We start from the raw sequence: 22,121 nt of genomic DNA on the forward strand, positions 1-22,121 counted from the left end.
TTTGTCTTTTTCTAGTCCCTTGAGGCCTTTGACTGTGTTTACCAGAAAAAAAGCACTAAATCACTGTCAAGAACCTCAAGGATCTGACTAGTATGCACATCAGTGATTCTACTTCCAGGATTCTGATAACTGTTCTTAGGCGCCCAAAAGGCTGAGCCTGCATGCATCTTATGTGTGTAATTTACCAGCGCAAGTGACGCATTACCAAACCACAAGACAGCCTCAGCCGAGGTCTGGGTGCCTGTTTTGAAATTAGAGGTAGGCACTGTCTTGAATTCCCTGCCCTTTATAGCTGGCATCCTTTTGATAAAAATAGACCTTGCTCCCCGCATGCACCCAGGTGTGCAATGAGGAGAATGCAAGCCGTGCTGTAGGCTATGGTTTGCTGGCATTTTTGCCCCCAAAGGAGGAGCAAGAGATTCTTGCATTAGTCAGATTTTATGATTAATTGCAATCACTTGCTACAGAGGCAGAGTGTATGGGTGTGCTGAACATATGGCAAACCCAGTTAAGGCGATAATACTGCAACCTTACCAGGAGCGATGGTGCCACTATGACACCGAGCCTTACATTTGTGACAGCAAAAGTTGTTGTTACCCTCTCCTGGAGGTATCATTTACGTTGTGCTTTTCATCTCCCGAATTTCACCAACTCTAATACACATTTTTTCCCGATATGTCTGTGAGGTTAAGCTTCACCTTATAATCAGTGGCATGTTCTAATTTAATTCCTAGCATTTTTTCTTCTTAATCATATATAAAATAATGATACGTCTCATTCAGTGATATCTTAGAAACATTAACACATGTTAAATCGTTTCTTTATATTGATGCCAAATGTGATGTGTTGATTTTCATTTCAAACTATTTCAGATATAAAAATATCACATCCTTTAAAGAAATTTGGTGAAAAGGAGTCCCATGTTGTTCGCACCTGCTTCTTTCCTGGGTCCTTAGATGAGAAGCACTGCTCAGTTCTGCTTTGCTTCATTTCCTGCAAAGCAGGAAAGAATTGCTAATTGGCCCATTCTTTCCAATGTCCTTTTGAAAATCCATCTCTGTGCCAATCATTATCCGGCCACATTCCAGTCCAAGCAAGGCACTCTGCTTGGATTCCAGCCCCAAGAGCCATGCGTGAATAAAAGTATGCTCAAATTACATAAATGGGCTGCATCTCCTGGTCTAGCTTTTCATTTCAGAGAATTGGTTAACTTAAATTATTCGTAGATTTTTAACTTGTCATCAAGGTGGAAGTTCTAATTTAAAATAACAAATAGCTTTCCTTCACAGTCTAACTTGCCTCACCAGAATTTTAATGAGCCCACTTACTGCCCCTCTCCTGTGCTGGAAGAGACTTGACGGCCTTTCTATTAGTGAGTCACTCATTAGGCTGCATTTATAACATTTCATAGGTACTCTGCAGGAAGGCTAGAAAACACAACGAAAGACCGATTCGGACTTGCCAAATTTCAGTTGTTCCTTGGCATTTGAAAATATATAAGCATTGTACTTCAAAAAATGGTTGATAATAGTTATTAGGCGGTTTTCAAGCATGTTCTTTGCATATAAATGCCAGGAAATGAAACTTTCTTTCTTGACTCTTAAGAAAAGGAAAAAAAGTGTTCAGATGAAGGCCATCCCAAGCTGTACAGTTGTCTAGCCTCTCCTCTCCTCTCTCTCTGCGAGAATCAGAGCTGTAAAGTCTAGGCGAGCTGAACCAGGCCATGATCTTAACTGGGCATCAGGGCATCAAGGAAAGCGAGCTCAGCTCACAGGGGCTCTGTGGATGTCAGAGACCTGCGATATCAAACAGAAAACATTTGAAGAAGATTTTATTTGTAAGGAGAACGGAGTGTTTGGTTTTTTCCTCTAGGTACAGGCCAAGGAGCAGCCCAGAAGGTTGATAATGATGTCATAAAGTAAAACAACATAAATTAATAAATAGCTATTTCTTTTTAATGGCATTTTGAGGTCTGAGCCCTACCCCTCAAGCTGTAGGTAGTCTGTTCATGCCTTAAACGAATGCCTCTCAAACTTGACTATGTGTACGGATTAGCAGGGGACCTTGTTAAAGTACTCTTTCTGAATCATCGGGTCTGGGAGACGGAGTCTGAGAACCTGTTCTCACAAACTCCCAGATGACACTGTGATGCTGCTGGTCTGTGATCCACACTTTGAAGAGTGAAAACTCCCAGTATCAAGGCATATTCTGTCCTTGAAGAGCTTGCAGGCTTGTTGAAGGAGGCCTACCAGAGTAAAAATAATAGCAGATATGTGATGACGAACCCTGCCGAGTACAAAACGGTCTGTGCCAGGCCGTCGCTTCTCAGACTTGCCTGCCCAGTGGGGGCTGCCTGGGCGGCCTGAAGAACAGCTCTGCACAGGAGCCACCCCCAGAGACACTGACTCATTTGTTCTGGGGGACAGTCTGCACACTGGGCTTTGTACAGGCTCCCCATGTGACTCCCCTGAGCGCCCAAGGATACGGAGCCCTGGCTTAGCACCACAGCAGTAGCACTACATGTTTATTATCACGATGGGTGGTTTTTTACATTAAAAAGTGCTCTCTGTGTTGACAAAGGAAGGGAACCAGACCATGAAGCCATGATAGTGCTAGATTACAGTGGTGACAAATTATGGTACCCAAATTGCCAGGTGGTGCTGACTACAGTGGTATGTCAATTACCCATCAATAGCACAGCCCTGTAGAGTATAACATGCTGGTTATGAGCTTTGGGTCCAGAGCCGGGGCACATGAGTTCAAATTTTAGTTCCACTGCTATTAAGCCATGTGGTCTTAGGTAAATAAATTCATCTCTCTGCCTCCGTTTTCTCATATGCAAATGACAGATAAAAACTTTATAGAGCCATGCTATTAGAATAGTATGTTTTTTAGTAAATGCTAATAATTGCTTACATGTTATTTCAAATTTCACCATTTTCTTCATTTACAACTATTTACAAAGACTTGGCCACCACTAGATTTTACCTCACTATGTAGGAGACAAGCAGTCTATGAAGGCAATATGGCACAAGAGAGACCTGTCCGCATTCCATTGTAGGCAAGTTTTGAAGGCAAAGCCCACTTGCCCATGCCTGATCTGACTGGCATCAGGATGATGGCACTGGTTCTGGACCAGAGAGAGCAGGGAGGGTGAACAGGCACTGAGGTGGAGACAGGAGCTGCTCACGCTAGGCCGGGGAGTTTCTGGAAGGGACTAGAGATGACCTCACAGTTCTGCGTGATGAGGGAAGAGGGGCCAGTCTAGTTGTGGCATAAAGGGAATGGTCAGAATCTGGTTTTGAAGACTTTCTGTAGTGACACTCAGCCAAGAGGCTGACAGTGAGGCTATGAAAAGACTGAAAGACCTTGTCCCCTTCACCTTGCGGGAAGATGACAGAGTGGCAAGGAATGATAGCTTCTAAAATGACGACCTGAAGGGCAGGGATGCCCAGTATCCCTCATTATTCTCTTCCAACCCTTTGTTGTTTTCTTTGTTTGTCCCTGAACCTTCTGTTCTTTGCCATCGGTGCACATACCTAAAAAAGGCTTTAGATTCCTGTGCTCCATGGGGAAGCTGTACGAAATTTTATTTGGAGTGCAAAAGTAACTTTTCAAAAACAGTGTGGATAAAAACACTGTGGTCCATTTCCACAATGGAATACTATGCAGCCATGAAAAAGAAGGAAGTCTCCCTTTTGTGATGGCATGGATGCACCTGGAGAGTATTATGCTAAGCCAGGCAGAGAAAGACAAATGCCATATGATCTCATTTGGACGTGAAATATAAAAACAAAATAAACTAACAAGCAAAATAGAAGCAGTGGCATGGATACATGGAATAGATGGACACCTGTCTGATCTATTCTGGGAGGGGCATTAGGGCTGGATGGAAAGTGAAGGGATTAAGAAAAAAAACATATATGCATGACACATAGACACAGAGAACAGTGAGGTGACAGCCAGAGGGACAGGGGATGAGGGCAGTGGAGGTGGTCAAGGTGGAGGGGAGGGACAGAAAGAGACTTTTACTTTGGGCAGAGTGCACGTGGTGCAGCGTGTAGATGATGTTTAATGAGCTGTATGCTTGAAACCTGTTTGGTTTTGTGAACATAGGGCACCCCAATAAATTCAATTTAAAAACTAAGAGTATAGAACCCAGAAAAAAACATTTATTATAGCTTCTGTGTGAAAGGCTCAAACATTCAGTGATCCTTGGGGCACGTGAGGTTTGGCTTCGGTGGGAGTGTTTCTCCCCTTTATGCAGCAGCAGATCGGAGGCATGAAAGGAGGACCCGTTATTGTCTTGTGCTTGTCCACTTACATTTGGACTTGAACCAAGCAGAATGCCAAAGGGAGAGGAGAAGAGATTTTTATTACTAACAATGCAAGACTTTAGGTTTTAAATTGCTTGCCCAGTGTATTATTAGAATTATATGCCCTTTGGTTCAAAGATACTTAACATAACTCCCATGCTTTGAGTTGGGGATGTAAGGAAATAGGGAATGGGAATGGAAGGTAGATCACAGAGGACAAGAGAGTTGGACGCAGGCTTTGCCACGGAACCAGAATCCAGGTGTCCTAGCGGGGCTGGGACCAGAGTGGGCAAAGGGAAGCAGGCGCACTCCTAGGTGCAAAATGGAAGGGCATGCTAACCAGCTCTCACTGAAAGAAACAATATTGAAATGTAATATTTTAAAATTAGAGTTAATGCCAAAAATTAATTATGAGCAAAATATCAAAAGAATTTTACAAGACTAGTGTCTGGCCGAGCCATACTGGCGCCTGGGGCAAAGGTGCCCCAGCCTCAGTGAGAGCGAGTCATCAGTAACGTCTTGCAGATATGCTTCTTCCTCTTATTCTCGCCTGATGGAACTGCTCTGTTGGTTTGACAATGTCCCTGGACCAAGTGCCAATCTTAAATAATTTTTAATTAAGTTAACCGAAATTAAAATAATAATAAAATTCTGTTTGGTCATAAGTGAAACTTTTAAGCTTAATACAATATTGTATCTATTCAACTGCTTTAATGTTCTGGGGAAAATTAATCACTAAAAATTACATAAAACCATGTGTATCTATATATATGGTTTAATGATGAAGAGCATTATTCCTACTGTATTCTGGAAACAAAATCAAGCTAAAACAAATTGAACTGCATTTGGGGAGAAGGCCGATAGGAATGGACCACATCTTTTGCTATATATTTGTAAATGTCATTGTATTTAATTCTGTTAGTGGCCTGCACAGAGTTTTTACTGAAATTGCCCCCAAATAGCAAAACCAGTGACCAGCCAACCAGGACATGGGTGAATACCCATGGTTGGCTCAAAAGGTGACATTTCCAAACTGGAAAGTAATTGTTTCTTGAGTTGGATGTTCCTCCTGTTGAATGGGAACTCTACCCTCTTCTTGATGGAGGAGCCTGAGGCCTTCTCATAATTGAAAAGTATCACATTTAGATTATCAAACAAGTGTTTATTTTAATCTTTCGATGATTATCATTAAAAATGGTCTTCTTTCACAAGACCATGGGCTATTTCAAAATGGACTATAATTCTGTTTTCCTTTTACTAAGGTTTAAAAATCAAAACAATTCTCGGGGAATTCCCCGAGACAGAAAGTCAGTACCAGTATAGTATAGCAGCAATGAGGCCTATGGACTGGCAGTAGCTGGTGACTTCAACTGTCATTGTGTTCCATTCATTGGAAATTATTAAGTATACGCACGCGCACACACACACAGAAACACACACACACACCTTTCCAAAAAGCCTTTTCAGCCAAGTAGTTATAGGGAAAACATGTATGGAATAGAGCATTCCATAATGAAAAATTTCAAAAGCTATAAATGTGCCTTCAGTAATTCAAGACGAAGGGAGACTTTATCACATCACCTCTTTCTTCCAACACCTCTGCTGTGACTCACAGCTTCTTTATAAACTGGCAAAATATTCACTGGAAGATGTTTTATCAGGCATACTTGAAATAAAATGAGTAAGGTCAGCATATTGTTCTCTCCACCTGTCAGAAATGCCTCCTCATGCCAGGGCTGTTAGGAGGGAATGAATACAAGCTAAAACTGAGGGGCAAAATTTCACCGAAGCCCTGGGCAAATTCGAACAGCCGGGGTGCTAGTTTCAGCTCCTGGGAGGGAGTTTGGATCTATCTGAGCTTCTCTTCCGGGCAGGGTGCCTTTGTCCCTAGGATTCTGCATAAGGGAGGCTTTGCAGAATTGAGTATGATTAATGTGAAAATCCCTCATAAATTCAGAGCTGTGTGGCAGTGGACTCCTTTCCCAGTACAATTAATAGCGTCTGAGACGGTTATGTGCTTTGAGTTCCAACAGACTGAGGTTTATCAGTTGAACCACTGAGCCAAGAATGAAGCCAACGCAAGTCTGAAATCTCCAAGGCCGTTTCTCACTGGGGTAGCTCAGCGAGGAGCTGGGCTGGCCACATCCGGTGATTGAAGCGGAGTTTTCCATTTATCCACAGAACAAGTTCTGTGCTGCCAGCGGCGGCGGCAGCGTCGGCAGCGTCGGCGGCTGCAGGGGCGGCAGCAGCAGGGGCGGCGGCAGCAGGGGCGGCGGCTGCAGGGGCAGGGCAGGCCTGTGCACAGGGCCCTGCCGGCCTGCTTACCCCCTGACCTGGAGGGGGCAGCAGAGGGTGAGAAAGTGGTTCGCTCTCCATGTCCATCTCATGCTTATTTGGTTAGCCGAGACTAGCCGCGCATGCTGTATGGTCCTGGGCTTTTCAGGTCTCATGAGGAATCCATCCATTCTTGAAAGCAAACCCATGTCAACCAGCAATTTATCCACCCAACATTCCCAACCTCTAACCCACGAAATTCCTAGACATAGAGAGGCCACTATGTGCTTTGAAACTATTTCTCATTTAGTGAATCAATAGAGTAAATATTTTATATAAATACATACATGAATATTTCTTTGTGTTTACTTGGATCACTGAAGTTAAAATTTTCTTCGTAGAGTTGAATCATCGTAGGGGCAAATCTTTTTTTTTTTTTTTTTCATTTTTCTGAAGCTGGAAACAGGGAGAGACAGTCAGACAGACTCCCGCATGCGCCCGACCGGGATCCACCCGGCACGCCCACCAGGGGCGGTGCTCTGCCCCCCAGGGGGCGATGCTCTGCCCATCCTGGGCGTCGCCATATTGCAACCAGAGCCACTCTAGCACCTGAGGCAGAGGTCACAGAGCCATGCCCAGCGCCCGGGCCATCTTTGCTCCAATGGAGCCTTGGCTGCGGGAGGGGAAGAGAGAGACAGAGAGGAAAGCGCGGCGGAGGGGTGGAGAAGCAAATGGGCGCTTCTCCTATGTGCCCTGGCCGGGAATCGAACCCGGGTCCTCTGCACGCTAGGCCGACGCTCTACAGCTGAGCCAACCGGCCAGGGCGGGGCAAATCTTAGTGAAGACATTGGTGGCCACTTTAATTATTTTTCAGAGATATGCAAATGAAGGTCCTGGACTTGTCGCCAATAGATTTAATGATAAAGCATGATATGACACTAACATTGCTTAAACCTCTAGACTGCCTATGTCCCTGTTGTTTATTCATTGGTGGACTCTCGTGTGGATTACGGCTTCTTCGGCAAATCTGGCCACCACCTTAATGACCTGCTGAAAAAGAAAATGATAGGGAGGAAATACTTTAAACATTTAAAAGGGCCACCAACTCTAAGTATGAATTATAACATTTTACTATTGATTTTGAATAACATTAAATAGTGCATATCAGACCCGTTTTAGAAGGGCCTTGACCCTTTCTCCCTGTGCTGCTAGAGAGGCGTGTTGCTTAAGCACTGCCTGTTTCTTCCGCTCAGCTCTAGGCTGTGCTTGGGAACAAGGCGAGCTGTCCGCACGAGCTCGGTACAATGCTTGCTGCCCAGCGAACTCGACATAAATAGCACCTTTCAGCCTCACCGTAGGCCAAGGTATTTCACAGAAGTGTATTTCACAAGCTGCTTGCCACGGGCACTCGCACTGTATCCCCTTCCATTGCCAAGAGACTCTGGATGTCTGGGAAAGGAGGACATCACCTTTCTCTGGGTGGCCCCATCTGCCTGTGTCCCTGGCCATGACCCCAGCCATCCTGAGGAGGCTCATGGCCTGTGCCACCTGGGACCCCTCACCCCTCTACATCCAGGGATTAGCCTTAGGCACCTCCCCCAGTTCCTCCCCTGACTGGGGCTCCAGCTGTGGTCACTCTGGTGGCTTGACTTAGATGAAAGAAGCCGAAGAGCAGGGAAAGGCAGGTTGGCCTCTCCGACCCCAGCCCTCACCGTAACACGTTCTATCGATGACCGAACGTGATTTGCTTATCTGGACCCTGCTGATTGGAGCTCACTGGCATGGACACACTCTCCCTCGCTCGTTCTGCTACTGTCCCCGCCGCCTCCAGGGCCAGACCAGCACATTGCACCCCCCGCCAGCCAGTGCAGGGCTTGGGCGCTTACCGGTGCTTTCCCCCCTGATTTTACTTAGATTCATAGCCCACTGTCACATCGATGGCTTAAAGAAGGGAAGGTAGGTTTGGTATCAGGGGCTCTCAGGCTCCTCACGCATCACAATGATGCGGAGGACTTTTTGAAATACATTTTGCTGGCCACGTGGCCAGAGATGGCCCTGAGGTAGACAAAGCTAGCTTGGTGGTGGCAGCCTGAGTAGGTGCACGAGACACCTCACTCAGGGGAAGCCCACGTTTGGCTCAGTGATCTGCTGTCACCATCTTGAAATTCCAAGTTTTTTAAACTTGGGGCCCTGCACGTTCATTTTGCATTGGGTCCCACAGATTGTAGCTGGTGCTGTCAGTAAGGCTGAAATGGAGCTGGAGAGTTTGCATTTCCAGCAAGTTCCAGGGCGGTGGCTACTGCCGGACAGAGCCACTGGGTGAGGTTCTGCAGAGTCAGCCCAGAGAACAGAAGAAAGGGACTGTGGCCCTCCCTCCCCCTCCCCTCATCTGCTTGATAAGATCCAATCATGCCATGAAAATGGAAGAAAGAGCGTGGCAGTTCCCATTATTTTTGTTATTGTTATTATTGTTCTTGTTTTATTTTGTTTTGTTTGAACCAAACTCAGTGTTCTCATGAAGCATGCTGCCCTTTCAACCCCCTCCCCGCAACAATTAATGTGGGTGTGATTTTCCTCTCCGAATATCAGTTCAAAACAATTTATTCAAGAGGCTTGAAAAAAATATGTAAAGTGGAACAAGTGTGTGGTAAGTAACTTGAGAAAGCGGGGACAGGAAAGCAATGGAAAGAGTGGGAAGCTGAGACGCAGCCAGGGTTTGAAGTGCGCAGAGGCGCGGCACAGTGTCGCGAGCGGTGTCGCAACACTCGGAGCCTTTAGGCGCCCGCTGCAGAAAGAGATACATTATTATTACATAATGCATGGTTCCATAGGGTTAAATAGCCTACTCGCTTGGCAGAAACCCCCATGTCCCTTGTACTGAGGTTTAAGAGAAACTTCTTTCGTAGGGTTATGTTTCTTTATGCACATAAGTGTTGAGTCTGCAACTTCGAGTATTTTGTTGAATGTGTTTTCTTCTATTTGCTTTGTAAGACAGAGGAGCAAAACACGAGACAGAAGCGGGGGATCTCCATGAGCTAAAGTACGACCTCTCCGAAACTTTCCTCCCAATGGAAGGGGCCGAGGAGATGTTTGTAGCTCTGGCAGTTACTTTCCTTTGGCTGTGGACTGACTTGACTCTCCTTAAAATATCCCATAAAATAAGGCTTAATGTACCCACTATTATGAATATAACACCACAGCTAATTCTTGCTGGGGAAACATAAGACATTTTCATTAAGGACTAGAAAAATATCAACTAAACAAGGACGACAATTGAAATTAGTCCAGTAATACAATATTCATCCCTGGTCGGAACATAGAACCCTGATTCTGAGCTGAGCTCCATGTAGCTACTAGCTCAACACATTCAGTTCTCGTTTTCATAGTAACTCTTCCTCAACTAGAATTAGGAGGCGTCTTCCCCTCTGGTTAGATGTGGAGGGTAAATAGTGCCCCCTCCCTTTCCAGCAGGTCTGGTAACGGCCTGCCAGTTCTTCTTCATTTACTGGAGGCCTAAAGTTTCTGGAACATCCTTCTTATGGTTGTCCTCTGTCTCTTTCCCATAAGATTATTTGTCATGGGTGTAAAAGAGGAGGCAAGGAAACGATTTCTTTATTCCACGTAGGTGAGAGCACTCAGCATAAGTGCTCAAGCCCCCAGCGGCTGCAGGGACTGGCAAGGCTTGTCACATGCTGTCCTGGACGCGAAGCCCTGCCGGCAGCGTGGAAGCGGGAGCCCCTAGGAGCCCCTCCTCGTGTTGCATGCGCAAGCCTATTGGATTAGGGAAGGATTACTGGGGAATGTGTTTACCTACTTGAAGATAGATCGCAAAGGATCTGTTTTGAAAATTGAAACCAAAAGAAAGCAAAGACTAGTAAAGTGAAGCAAAGTAGGGGGGAAACAACAACTTCCAGAACTTTTAATCAATCTGTCATCATTTCCCTTTAAAGATGTCAGGGCCACTATTTTGAGGAAGGTAGAAAATACAGATGTTGACAGGTAAGACTTCAGTCTTGTCACGATCCTGACATTCTTGTTTTCCCGTTCCATTCACATTTTCACCGTTATTTCTGTTGCTGTGACAATTCATGCACATATAAAGTGTACTGGATATGCGAACTAGCATGTTTGATGTCAGTCTGTAAGAGAACTTGTGTCCTGTAGAATCACTTTCGATGTATTTCAATGCGATGGATACTAGTTGTGGTCGTGTATTTATCATTTCAGCCATTTTGTACATGCAACTCTTCCCACCAGTGGTGTCACCATCAGCAGCAGCAGCAGCATCGCCACAGGAAGGATGGATTAACTTCCACTGAGTGTTTGGGTGGGGGGAGGAGAGATGTCCGGGAAGCCACAATGAACCTTATGTAGTTTTACCTGTAGTTTTATCTGAATGGTTTGTAATGCAGGACATTGAGGAAAGGAAGAGTTAACTAGCAGTTTTTCCTTACTTAACAGTACGGACATCAGATTTTACTTTCATTTATTTATTGATTGATTTCACAGCTGCAAAGTTATATATATTTATTTACACACAGGAGACATACACTCACATATCCTGGACTGTGTAAAATCTGAGGCAGACGTTTCCCAATAGCCTCGGGAGCCTTAGCCCTCCAGGAAATACATTTTTCAATTGCTAACACAGAGGAAGTCCTTACCACAACACTAAAATTGGGCCACTTTTCCACCAGATTCAGGGACCATAGAGTAATTACCACCTTATTTGACTGAATGGTATCCCGTGGCCAGAAGGAATCACTATAATGTCAAAATATGCACCACAATTAATTTAATTGATTGGTTGCGATTACCTTAAGATAAAAGATTCATTTAAAAATAGAAATATTTAGTTATATGGATCTCTTAAATTCAGGATCATTCATGGTTGCTACATATACTTTTAATGAATGAAACGCTATATTTTAAAGATATCAAATATGAATCCCAAGTTAGTTCTTGTTAAATTAAGTGTCTTAAATGCCCTGAATATATTCCGCCAAGTTAAGCCTATTTCTAAATTTTGTTCAGTTATTTTTTTCATCAAATGGGCATAATCTGATTTCCCTATGTTTATGAGCATACACACTCACACATATAGTCATAAATTTGGTTGGTTGAACAAAATAATCACATCTGTCTTTTGTTCTTTTTCATTCCTTTCTAATCAATGCCCACCGGGGACCATTTTTATTTTTGCACATATAGTTCCCTCCCCATAGTCTGCCCATGACTCAGTTCTCTTTTCAGATATTTCTGACTGTCTTTGCAAAGCCTTTCTTCAAGTCATATTTCCGACAGGATGTCGGCCCCTTAAGATTCTCCAGTGGGCACATCTTGTTGTTCTTGCCCCAAACAGAATTACCGTTTCTCTTTGATCAAAAGTTTCTGAATCTTTTTTATATATTTTTTTACCCTTTCATAGTTTCTGAGCAATTTCCCATAGGTGCTCCTACTTTAACTTTGCAATGAAATCAGGATTTATCTCACAAGCGTTTCAGCAAAGCAGTCGGTAGGACAGGGATCCATCTCCGTTTCAGCAGTCCCCCTCCCTTCACCTTGACATTTCCAGTTACATCTGTTGTGTTTTACTGCCCTCTGCTGGTGATTTCATGTAAAAGTCGGAACACTGTTCAAAAGTTCTTCGTTTGTTTGTTTCAGCCCCTGTGTCCGTGAGTTCTTCTGTCATTTGTGTGACGGTCACATTGTTTGGATCCTGTCATTAATTATTAGCATGCTCACATACCTGTAATTGTTTCCTTGTGCCAGGAGCCCTGACATGTTGCAGTCGGAAGTTTCCTTTTCCATGGGAGGAAGGCATTCATCCACAGACTCCAACAAGGCCTCCAGCGGAGACCTCTCCCCTTATGATAACAACTCCCCAGTGCTCTCTGAGCGCTCCCTGCTGGCTATGCAAGAGAACACAGCGCCGGGGGGCTCGGAGAAACTTTACAAAGGACCAGAGCAGTACATGCTGGTGGGCCACTTGCCATCTTTGAAATCAAGGGAGAGTTCTCCTGGACCGCGGCTTGGAAAAGGTAACTGGTGCCTGGCAGGAGCTGGCCAAATCAGTGACTCTGACTGCCTGTGGTGTGGGCCCTTGGGACCTTCTCTTTATCCCTTCCTAGGCTTACTTAGGTTTCTGTAAATCAGTGAGCATTCCCTAGGTACCTGCTGACAATTTCCTGTAGGAAAAGGGAGGTATGATGAGCGCAGTCATCGTCTTGGAGGGTCCCTGCCGACCCAGATATCTGGGAAGCAACTTCATGCCAGAGAACAACTGATGTTCCCAGCGGAGCCTTCTCCCTCCGGCATCCCAGGAACTGAATGTGTCCTAGCCAGTCACTTTGAGTGCATATTTGCTAGTCTAAGATGTCATCCAATGATTGCTGATACTTTTGTGAAGAAAACAAGCTGAACCTACTCTATAACAGGACATCATGTTCCAGAAAGAACATAATTTTAGTCTCCAGGGAGATTAACATTTTTAGGCAAAATAAGGGTTTCATGGTCAAATACATTTGGGAAATGCTGGGTTAACCAACTTAATGGTGTATCTATTGTACAATTTTTCAAACTCTTAAAAGTGCTAATGGTCACCATTGAATTTCTGCAGTGGGAGGGAGGGTGTGGTTTGCAGCCTTTCCCACATTTATTTGACCACTAAATGTTTGGTTGTGTTCTTGCTGTCCACAGCGTAATTTTTCGGGCCGGGACTCGGCAGAACAGTCTTTAAGTAATAATTGGAAAACACGGTACAAATTCTTGCTACTTGATCTTAAATTTATAATTTAATCCAAAGAACCACTCTGAAAGGACTCTGGGTGTATTTTTTTAAATTGTAGCATTTTTATTTTACAAATAGTAATGTCAAAAAATTTTTCTTTAATTTGCAATGATAGCAATAACCCATGTTATCATCAGGCATTCGATTTGTTTTTAAAATATGAGACTTACTTTCCTAGTCCTTGTTCATATGCATACTTAACTCTATACATTTGTTTTCATAGTATAGCTACTTTTGAAGTAAGCTTATTTTACTTAAAATCCTATTATTAGCATTTTTCATGTTGCTAACTTTTTTGTAGCCATGATGTATTTCCATTAAATAGATGTAGCATAGATTTTTAACTATTTCCTCTCTGATGTATATCATTGATTTTTAATTTTTCTCTTTTAATTAGTGGTAGGTTTTGTGTATATAATATTCTCTACAGCAACAACAGAAAAGGCAATCTGAAGAGAACTTTGCTGTTATGAGAGGCATGGTTTCTGAACACAGATTCAAAGTGATACTATTAGACAAGTCCACACCAGGAAAGCTTGACTCTTCCTCTCAGGACCAGTATCTGCTTTGCAGGTTTCCAGTAGATAGGCTAAGATACACGCGGGCTCTAACCTATTAGCAGATACACTAAGGCACGCATTAGCCCTTTTTATCCATTGAATATCTTGGCAAACTCTATCTCTCTGGGTCTCAGTTTTGGCCCCCAGGGAACATGTGACAATGTCTTGAGGCGTTTTTGGTTGTCACAACTTGGGAAGCAGTTGATACTGGCATCTAGGAGTAAAGCTCTGGGCTGCCACAACAAAGGATAACCAGCCCCAGCTTCACTAACACTGGGTGGAAAAGCCCTGTCTAACTTGTAAGTTTCTCCCTGGAAATAACTTTACCCCGAGGGTACTAGAAGTGAATAGTATCCAACAAGAGCACTAGATTTGGAGTGGCTAACCTGCGCTGCCACTCTCTTCCTGCAGCGCTTTGAGTGAGTGAGTGAGCTTTTGCAGTCCTATTTCCTCCTCCTATGGAAACTAAGATAGCAGTATTAATTCATAGAGTTTAATTAGCTTATTCATGTCAAGTCCTTAACGGAGAACTTGGCATGTATAAGCACCTGATAATACTTTGTACGTAACCCTGTGGGCACTTCTTACCCACTCCTTTCACTACTTGCCTCATCTGTAAAATGGACTCAGAGGGCATCTCTTTGGGATTAAATTAAGTGAGAGAATATAGTGCATATGAACTGTGGGACACAGGGAAGCACCCAGTTGACATTTGCTTCTAGAAATACTCATTATGATAACATCACAGGATTGTAGTGAGTATTAAATGAGATGGTGATAAAATAGCGCCCTACTCTGTAAATATTTATGGACAGACTAAGGGGATGTATGAATGGATACATGCAGGGGTGAATCTGTTGATGCCACTAGTAGAGTATTCCTAGCGGTAGTACTAGATACAGGAACTCTAACTGTTCCTCTCTCTCTATGTTAATATGGTTGGAGAGCTGTTGCCAATTTATCACTATTGTATTCCTTTCCTATTGCTGCTTTAACAACTGACCATAAACTTAGTTATTTAAAACTATACACAAACTTATTATCTTATAGTTCTAGATGTCAGAAGTCTAAAATAGATCAACAGGGCTGCATTCATTCTGGAAACTCTAGGGCACAATCTGTTTCTTTGCCTTTAAGAGCATCTAAAGGCTGCCTGCATACTTTGGCTCATGACCCCTTCCTTCATCTTCAAAGGTATCAATGTCTCATCTTCTCTTCTGCCTCCCTTTTATAAGGACCCTTGTGATGACATTGGGCCCACCCAGATAATCCAGAATCATCTCCTCATCTCAAGATCCCTAAATTCCATCACACCTGCCAAATCCCTTCTGAACGTTGTATCTTTGCAGGGTTTGGAGATTGCATCACAGACATCTTTAGGAGGCCCTTGTTCTCTCTACCATGGCCATAATATAGAAGAGTCTTTATTAAATCCCAAACGAAATAAGCAAGGCAGGTCTGCCTCATATTCTGTTTTGTATCCATCACAACCCTCAACTACAGCGCTTCGCACAGAAGAGATGTTATAAAAAATACTTGTGTATTGATTTCTGCTCCTCAGTTTTCATTGTGAATTACAGACCTTTTCAATGTTCTTTTTCCTAGATATGTCAGAAGAACCTTTTAATATCTGGGGAACTTGGCATTCAACATTAAAAAGTGGATCCAAAGACCCAGGCATGACAGGTGAACTATTATTTTTTAAAAAGTATTTGTTCGTTTCATTGGCTTTTAAAATTAATTTCTTTTCATTTTGCCTTATCATCATATTACATGCTTGTCAAAAATTAATTGGGAAGTGCTGGCAACGGGGGGGGGGGGGATAAAGTTATACTTAACCATTCCACCAAAATATGTCAATCCGTGACTATATGTCATTTCCTTTGCGAAAGTTTTTAAACGTGGCTAAAATCTTTCTGTTTGGGCAACTTTATATTATGTAACTTCCATTTTCCGGTTATTTCCCATTGTTATCAGTAAGGACCACGTGGTACTCCTGGGCGCATATCCATCGTTTCCAGCCCAGTGCTGGGGCAACTGGGTTGTTCCATTTTGTTGTTATTGTGATAAATTATGTTGTCAGGAACCCCTTTTATGTACTTTTTTGTGTTTTAATGATTATTAAGGACACAAAATTTTGCAAAGCAAGTTATAAAACCAGAACAGGAAAGTGGGTGAGAAATAAGAAACCCTTCCAAGATTTCCGAGGTCCAGTCACCTCATGTCCCCTGTAGGATGTGTGAGTTTGTTCTCTGGAGGCTGCAGGTGGCAGCGGTGGCACTGCAGTGTCCACGTCTCTTTAATCTCATTAGTACTGTGAGTCATTGGGTTTGCATTTTTGCTAGTTTAAAAAACAAAATTGTATGAACTTTTTAAAAGCTTTATTAGGGTGACATTGGTTAATAACATTATGTAAGTTTCAACTAGACAATTCTACAATACATCATCTGTCTATTGCATGGTGTGCTCACCAGTCAGAGTCTAATCTCCCTGGGTCACCATATATTTGACCTCTTCGACCTCCCTTCACGCTCCTTCCCCTCTGGGCGCCAACATGCCTAGTCTGTGTCTATACATTTCTTTCGTTTGTTTGTTGCTTTCTGTTTTCCATCACACATATGAGTGAAATCATTTGTTTCTTCTCTCAGGACCCATCCATGTTGTCCCAAATGGCAGGATCTCGCCCTCCTTATGGCTCAGTTGTATCTCACGGTATTATATTCATTTGCATTTCTTTCTCATCAGCATTTGTTCAGTTTTTCTATTAATTAGCTGAATTTTCCCTGATTGAATTTTCATTTATATCATTGGATATTTATATGTGCTAATGTTTTTAAGATTGATTCTGATGAACTCTTTCTATACTAAAGATGTTAACTCTTTATCCATATTGTTTGCCACAGATATTATCCCTTGTATTTTGTTCCCGCTTTGGATATCTGGAATGTTTTTAGGTTTCACATAGTTAAGTGTATTAGTATCTCTTTTTTGTGAATTTTTTCAGAAAATTAATCTTTTATTTTTTTTTCTTTTTGTGACAGAGACAGAGAGAGGTATAGACAGGGACAGACAGACAGGAAAGGAGAGAGATGAGAAGTATCAATTCTTCGTTGTGGCACCTTAGTTGTTCATTGATTGCTTTCTCATATATGCCTTGACTGGGGGCGGGGCTCCAGCTGAGCCAGTGACCCCTTGCTCAAGCCAGTGACCTTGGGGTCATGTCTACAGTCCCACACTCAAGCTGGATGACCTCGGGGTTTTGAACCTGGGTCCTCTGAGTCCCAGGCTAATGTTCTATCCACTGTGCCACCACCTGGTCAGGCTTCAGAAAATGTATCTTTACTTAAGCATTGGGCAGTAATCTATATGCTTTTCACTTTCATAATATTTCATTCTTTTAACCTTAATTTTTAATCCATCTGAAATATATGTTAATATGATATATAGCAAGAAGTGTATAAATTGTATTTTATTGCATATATACATGGTCCCATTGTTTAGCAATACCTCCCATATTGTATTTTAAAGCACAGTGCATTTTTGATTGACTAGCCCCTAATGCAGCTGACCTGAGTACTGACCCACTCTCTAGCTGTGTCTCTCTTTTTTTTTTTTTTCTTTTTTCATTTTTCTGAAGCTGGAAACAGGGAGAGACAGTCAGACAGACTCCCGCATGCGCCCGACCGGGATCCACCCAGCATGCCCACCAGGGGCGACGCTCTGCCCACCAGGGGGCGTTGCTCTGCCCATCCTGGGCGTCGCCATGTTGCGACCAGAGCCACTCTAGCGCCTGGGGCAGAGGCCACAGAGCCATCCCCAGCGCCCGGGCCATCTTTGCTCCAATGGAGCCTTGGCTGCGGGAGGGGAAGAGAGAGACAGAGAGGGAAAGTGCGGCGGAGGGGTGGAGAAGCAAATGGGCGCTTCTCCTGTGTGCCCTGGCCGGGAATCGAACCCGGGTCCTCCGCACGCTAGGCCGACGCTCTACCGCTGAGCCAACCGGCCAGGGCTCTAGCTGTGTCTCATTGTGCCCTATGAAGTGCTTTACTGCCCTTCCAATGAAGGATCAACTCTTTTGAAATGGTCTGCTCCATTTCCTTCTGCTGTTTCAATTCTGAACTGTCCCTGTCTACATGCTCATCCTCCCCTCTCTCCCCAAAATGACCTTTTTATGTTTCTCTGCCTACTTTTCTTTTTTCTCTGGCACAGAGAAGAGGCAGTCTGGGGCCAGAGGGCCCAAGAAGTCCTCATTTGCTCGGGAAACGCTTTGTTTCGCTCTCCAGCAGTTTCCTGAAGCAAGTCGGATCAGTGAGCGAGGGTAACTGCTGTGATCATCAGCCCCTACTGGCAGTGGCTTGACCTGCGGGTTTCTCCCTCCGGTCACAGTCTAAGGCGCATTGCGCAGGGCGAGGAGGGGCTCACACGTGGAACCTATATGGGCTCAGGTCCCGTGTGGCCGGCGGCTCCCCCATTTTCAGAGGCCTCAGTGTTTCCCACGGTTTTCCATCCCAAGCTAGTAGTTGACGGGAGGGAGCCAACAAGCAAGACTAGGATTTTTTTATCATTAGACCAGGCCTAGAACTGGCTCACATCACATCTCTGCACACTTGTTGCTCAGACCTCCTTTGCAGGTCTTCCTGTCTGCAGCGGAGGCTAGGAAATGTCGCCCAGAAGGAAAGAGGAGTACGGAGAACAGCGAGGCAGGCTTTCCCACGGTGGCGGTGGCAGAGTGTACACACAGCTGCTGTCTTCATTATCTCCTGCCACCAAGTGGGCGTTTCGATTCAACTCATTTATTCCTACAGCTTTTATTGACACGGTGGGAACATCAAAACATTGTCATTTGTGTCTCCTCTGGATTGCAAATTGCACTGAACAAGAATGGGACAGAGGAGCGTTCGGAGCCACGTAGAGGGGCCTTTCCAATACATCAGTCAGCGACAGGGACTGTTTCTCTTGCTCTCTAGCTCCCCTGGCAGAGTCTAGGCATCTGTCTTTGGAGCTGCTACAGGAATCGTGTCAATAATCAGAAAGTGCTTGTCATTTCTTTTACTGGGAAGTCTTACTTTAGGTGGCGGCAGCGAAGAGTGTCCTGTGTCTTTGTCAGTTCTGGAGCTGGCAGTAGGAGGAAAGGAACAGGACATCCCAACTGGGAGTCTCTATACTAATTCCATTTCTTGCCCTTCTCTCTGGCCTCCAGGTTCCTATGGTGACATTTTTGAAAGCAGCTCCCTACGACCGGGGCCGTGCTCCCTTTCTCAAGGGAACTTGTCCCCGAATTGGCCTCGGTGGCAGGGGAGCCCCACAGAACTGGACAGTGGCGCGCAGGTCCCGCGGAGGACTCAGGCCGCGGCCGCCACGGCGCATTGCCGGGCCCACCCGCCGGCATCCCGCGTGTGCAGCACGCCCCACGTGCGGGGCGGCAGCCGGAGGCCGGAGCCAGCCCCGCCCAGGTCCGAGCAGTACTTGACTCTGAGCAGCGCTGAAGACCTCACCGAGAGCGAGCCTGATGGGGCCTGGCCGCAGAGCCGAGCCGAGCCTTCGCACCAGAGACCTCGGGAGGGCGGGAGGCATGACCACCGGCCTCCTCCTCCTTATCCTGGTCCGGGGAAGCCAGCGTCAGCACCGGCCCACCAGCCCGTGGAGCCACCGCTATGGAGGCGTCAGAGGCCAGAAGAGGGCTCAGGAGCAGCTTTGGAAGAGGGAAGCCAAACAGCTGAGCGAGAGCAGCAGGCTGCCCAGCAAAAGCTGAACAGCTCCTGCCCCAGTCCCGCCAGCGATCAGAACAGTAAGGCCTTGGGCGAGCCCAGCTGGCTTGATTGGCATAGGGAGCGGTGGCAGATCTGGGAGCTCTTGTCCGCCGACAACCCCGACGCCCTCCCGGAAACACTGGTATGAGCCCACACCCGGCTTGAACCCTCCTGCCCCACAGCCTTCTTTCACCCGGTAGGGAAAAAGTTGGCGTTGGACAATTGGACACTTCCTTCCTTTTCTTCCTTTACACTTTAAAAAACAACACAAGAGAAACCCAGTTCACTTAAAGATACAGAGCACTCGTACCCTCACCATTTATAATAAGATTCTCTTGCATAGCCAGCCTTAGGGAAATATTAAAATATAAATGGATAGCAGTCTTCAGTATACAAACTACTCACATTGGCTCTAATATAAAACTCTTGCTTTAGTATAGCTTAATTGTATTGTGTCTTCAATTTTGACTAGTATATTCTGTGACAAATTACATATGATAATCGTAGATGACATATTCACAGAAAACAAAAGGAACAAAATTTTAATCACGCCACCTATACTAAGCAAGGAGAATCTATAGAATGTTCTAGAATATGCACAAGCGGGTTTCTGTGCTTTTGCCAAAGCTTTTTAAGAGGGTCAGCCCCCTTCTTTCAATGTCTAAGAAAAACACTAACAGAACAAAATAGAGTAATATGAAAAGCCATATTTTTATATAGTAGCGAGATACAGAGAAGTATAGTCACTGAATGCTTTTTCATATTGAATATGTTTAAAGGAAGTATTAGATTTGATACTATTGTTATGGAATATATTTTTAGAATCTGTTTAGAAAGGATTCAGTTAATCAAACAGGAAAAAGGCCGTGCCTACCAAAGAAATTAAGAAGTTGTCCTTCCCATCTTAGGTCAATTCAATTTTATAGAGACCATATATAATATATATTTATGATGTGTCATTTTTATGTATTTTTCAAAACTACAAACTGGAATCCAACTATAAAGTGATAAAGAATCTAAATAGAGTATTCAAATTAGAGAACATGAATTTTCCTTTTGCCCCACAATCAGTATTAACCAAATTATATGAAATGCTTTGAAAAGAAATTATATTTGGGGGAAAAAAAACTGCAGCTTTGTATTTACATTGTACCAAAGGCTGAGGAAATGTTCTCTTAGTAATTTTGTGTGTGTTGTAAAATGTTCCTACCGTACTTCAGTAGTAAATTTGAAGTTTTTCAACTGCAAAACTCTTTTGACCAGCAGGTGGCGATTCGCTTCAGTATTGTATGAGTTTTTTTCACTTCATAAGGGAATGTGTATCATAGAAAAATCATTTTTTTTTAAAAAAAACAAACATGCTACTCTTTAATTTTCATGTTGGCAATGACAGCTTCAGTGGTGTTTCTTAAAATTCTGTCTTGTGCCATGATGAATAAAAAGTTAAGTGAAGGCTTTGTTCCTTGGTGTTAAATTCAATTAATGAATTCACATCCCATTCCATATGTACATCCGCTGTCCACAAGTCCAAGTGTTATAAATAATGGCAATACTATACATATACAGCTGAGAAGCCAGTAAAACATATGATGGCTTGGGAACGTCAACCCAGTGGCACTGATATATTTAGAAATTTATAATTATTTGTTGCAAGTGAAGGCTGATTGTCACTGAATTGAAATTTAGTTGTCGATGAGGAAGTGGTTTGCTACAGGATGGGATTTCAGGGTTCTCACCTGCCAGACAGGTATTGCCCAGCACAATCCCTGTAAGTCACGTCTGCCTATAGGCCTTAGATCAGGGGTCCCCAAACTACGGCCCGCGGGCCGCATGCGGCCCCCTGAGGCCATTTATCCGGCCCCCACCGCACTTCCGGAAGGGGCACCTCTTTCATTGGTGGTCAGCGAGAGGAGCATAGTTCCCATTGAAATACTGGTCAGTTTGTTGATTTAAATTGACTTGTTCTTTATTTTAAATATTGTTTTTGTTCCTGTTTTGTTTTTTTACTGTAAAATAAGATATGTGCAGTGTGCATAGGGATTTGTTCATAGTTTTTTTTATAGTCTGTCCCTCCAACGGTCTGAGGGACAGTGAACTGGCCCCCTGTGTAAAAAGTTTGGGGACCCCTGCCTTAGATGCTTCATTTGGATCAGTGCCAGAATAATGAGATCTAGATGCAGTATCTGACTTTCTTATTCAGGTCCAGCACTTCCACCACTGGCTGGGCCACAGGAAGGATTTGCCTGCTGGCCTCCAGGCCTTTCTCGCGGTCCACAGGCGCCCAAATGTGGTAAGCAAGACCCAGAACCAACACTGCTTGGTTAGGAATCACCGGTTCCTTTTTCTGGGCCACCTACTCTTGTCCTCCTCCTGCTGACCTTGTGTATTTATTTGTGGCTTTGAATTTGACCATGAGCTGGCCAGTTCCTTCCTT

General features: G+C 44.1%; 1 protein-coding gene across 3 annotated transcripts in view; it reads left to right on the top strand.

Annotated features, from left to right (window-relative positions):
• Positions 1–21,133, top strand: part of ARHGAP6 (Rho GTPase activating protein 6) — a 460,565-nt gene extending 439,432 nt beyond the window's left edge. For all 3 annotated transcript variants that reach the window (XM_066249698.1, XM_066249699.1, XM_066249700.1), the window contains exons 11-13: positions 12,363–12,631; positions 15,546–15,626; positions 19,138–21,133. In XM_066249698.1, the coding sequence (XP_066105795.1) occupies positions 12,363–12,631; positions 15,546–15,626; positions 19,138–19,835 (1,048 nt within the window). In that variant the 3' untranslated portion in view covers positions 19,836–21,133. The remainder of the gene's footprint in view (positions 1–12,362; positions 12,632–15,545; positions 15,627–19,137) is intronic.
• The last annotated feature ends 988 nt before the right edge of the window (positions 21,134–22,121 follow it).

This window comes from Saccopteryx bilineata, chromosome X, assembly GCF_036850765.1.
Source record: "Saccopteryx bilineata isolate mSacBil1 chromosome X, mSacBil1_pri_phased_curated, whole genome shotgun sequence".
Classification (NCBI taxonomy): Eukaryota; Metazoa; Chordata; class Mammalia; order Chiroptera; family Emballonuridae; genus Saccopteryx; species Saccopteryx bilineata.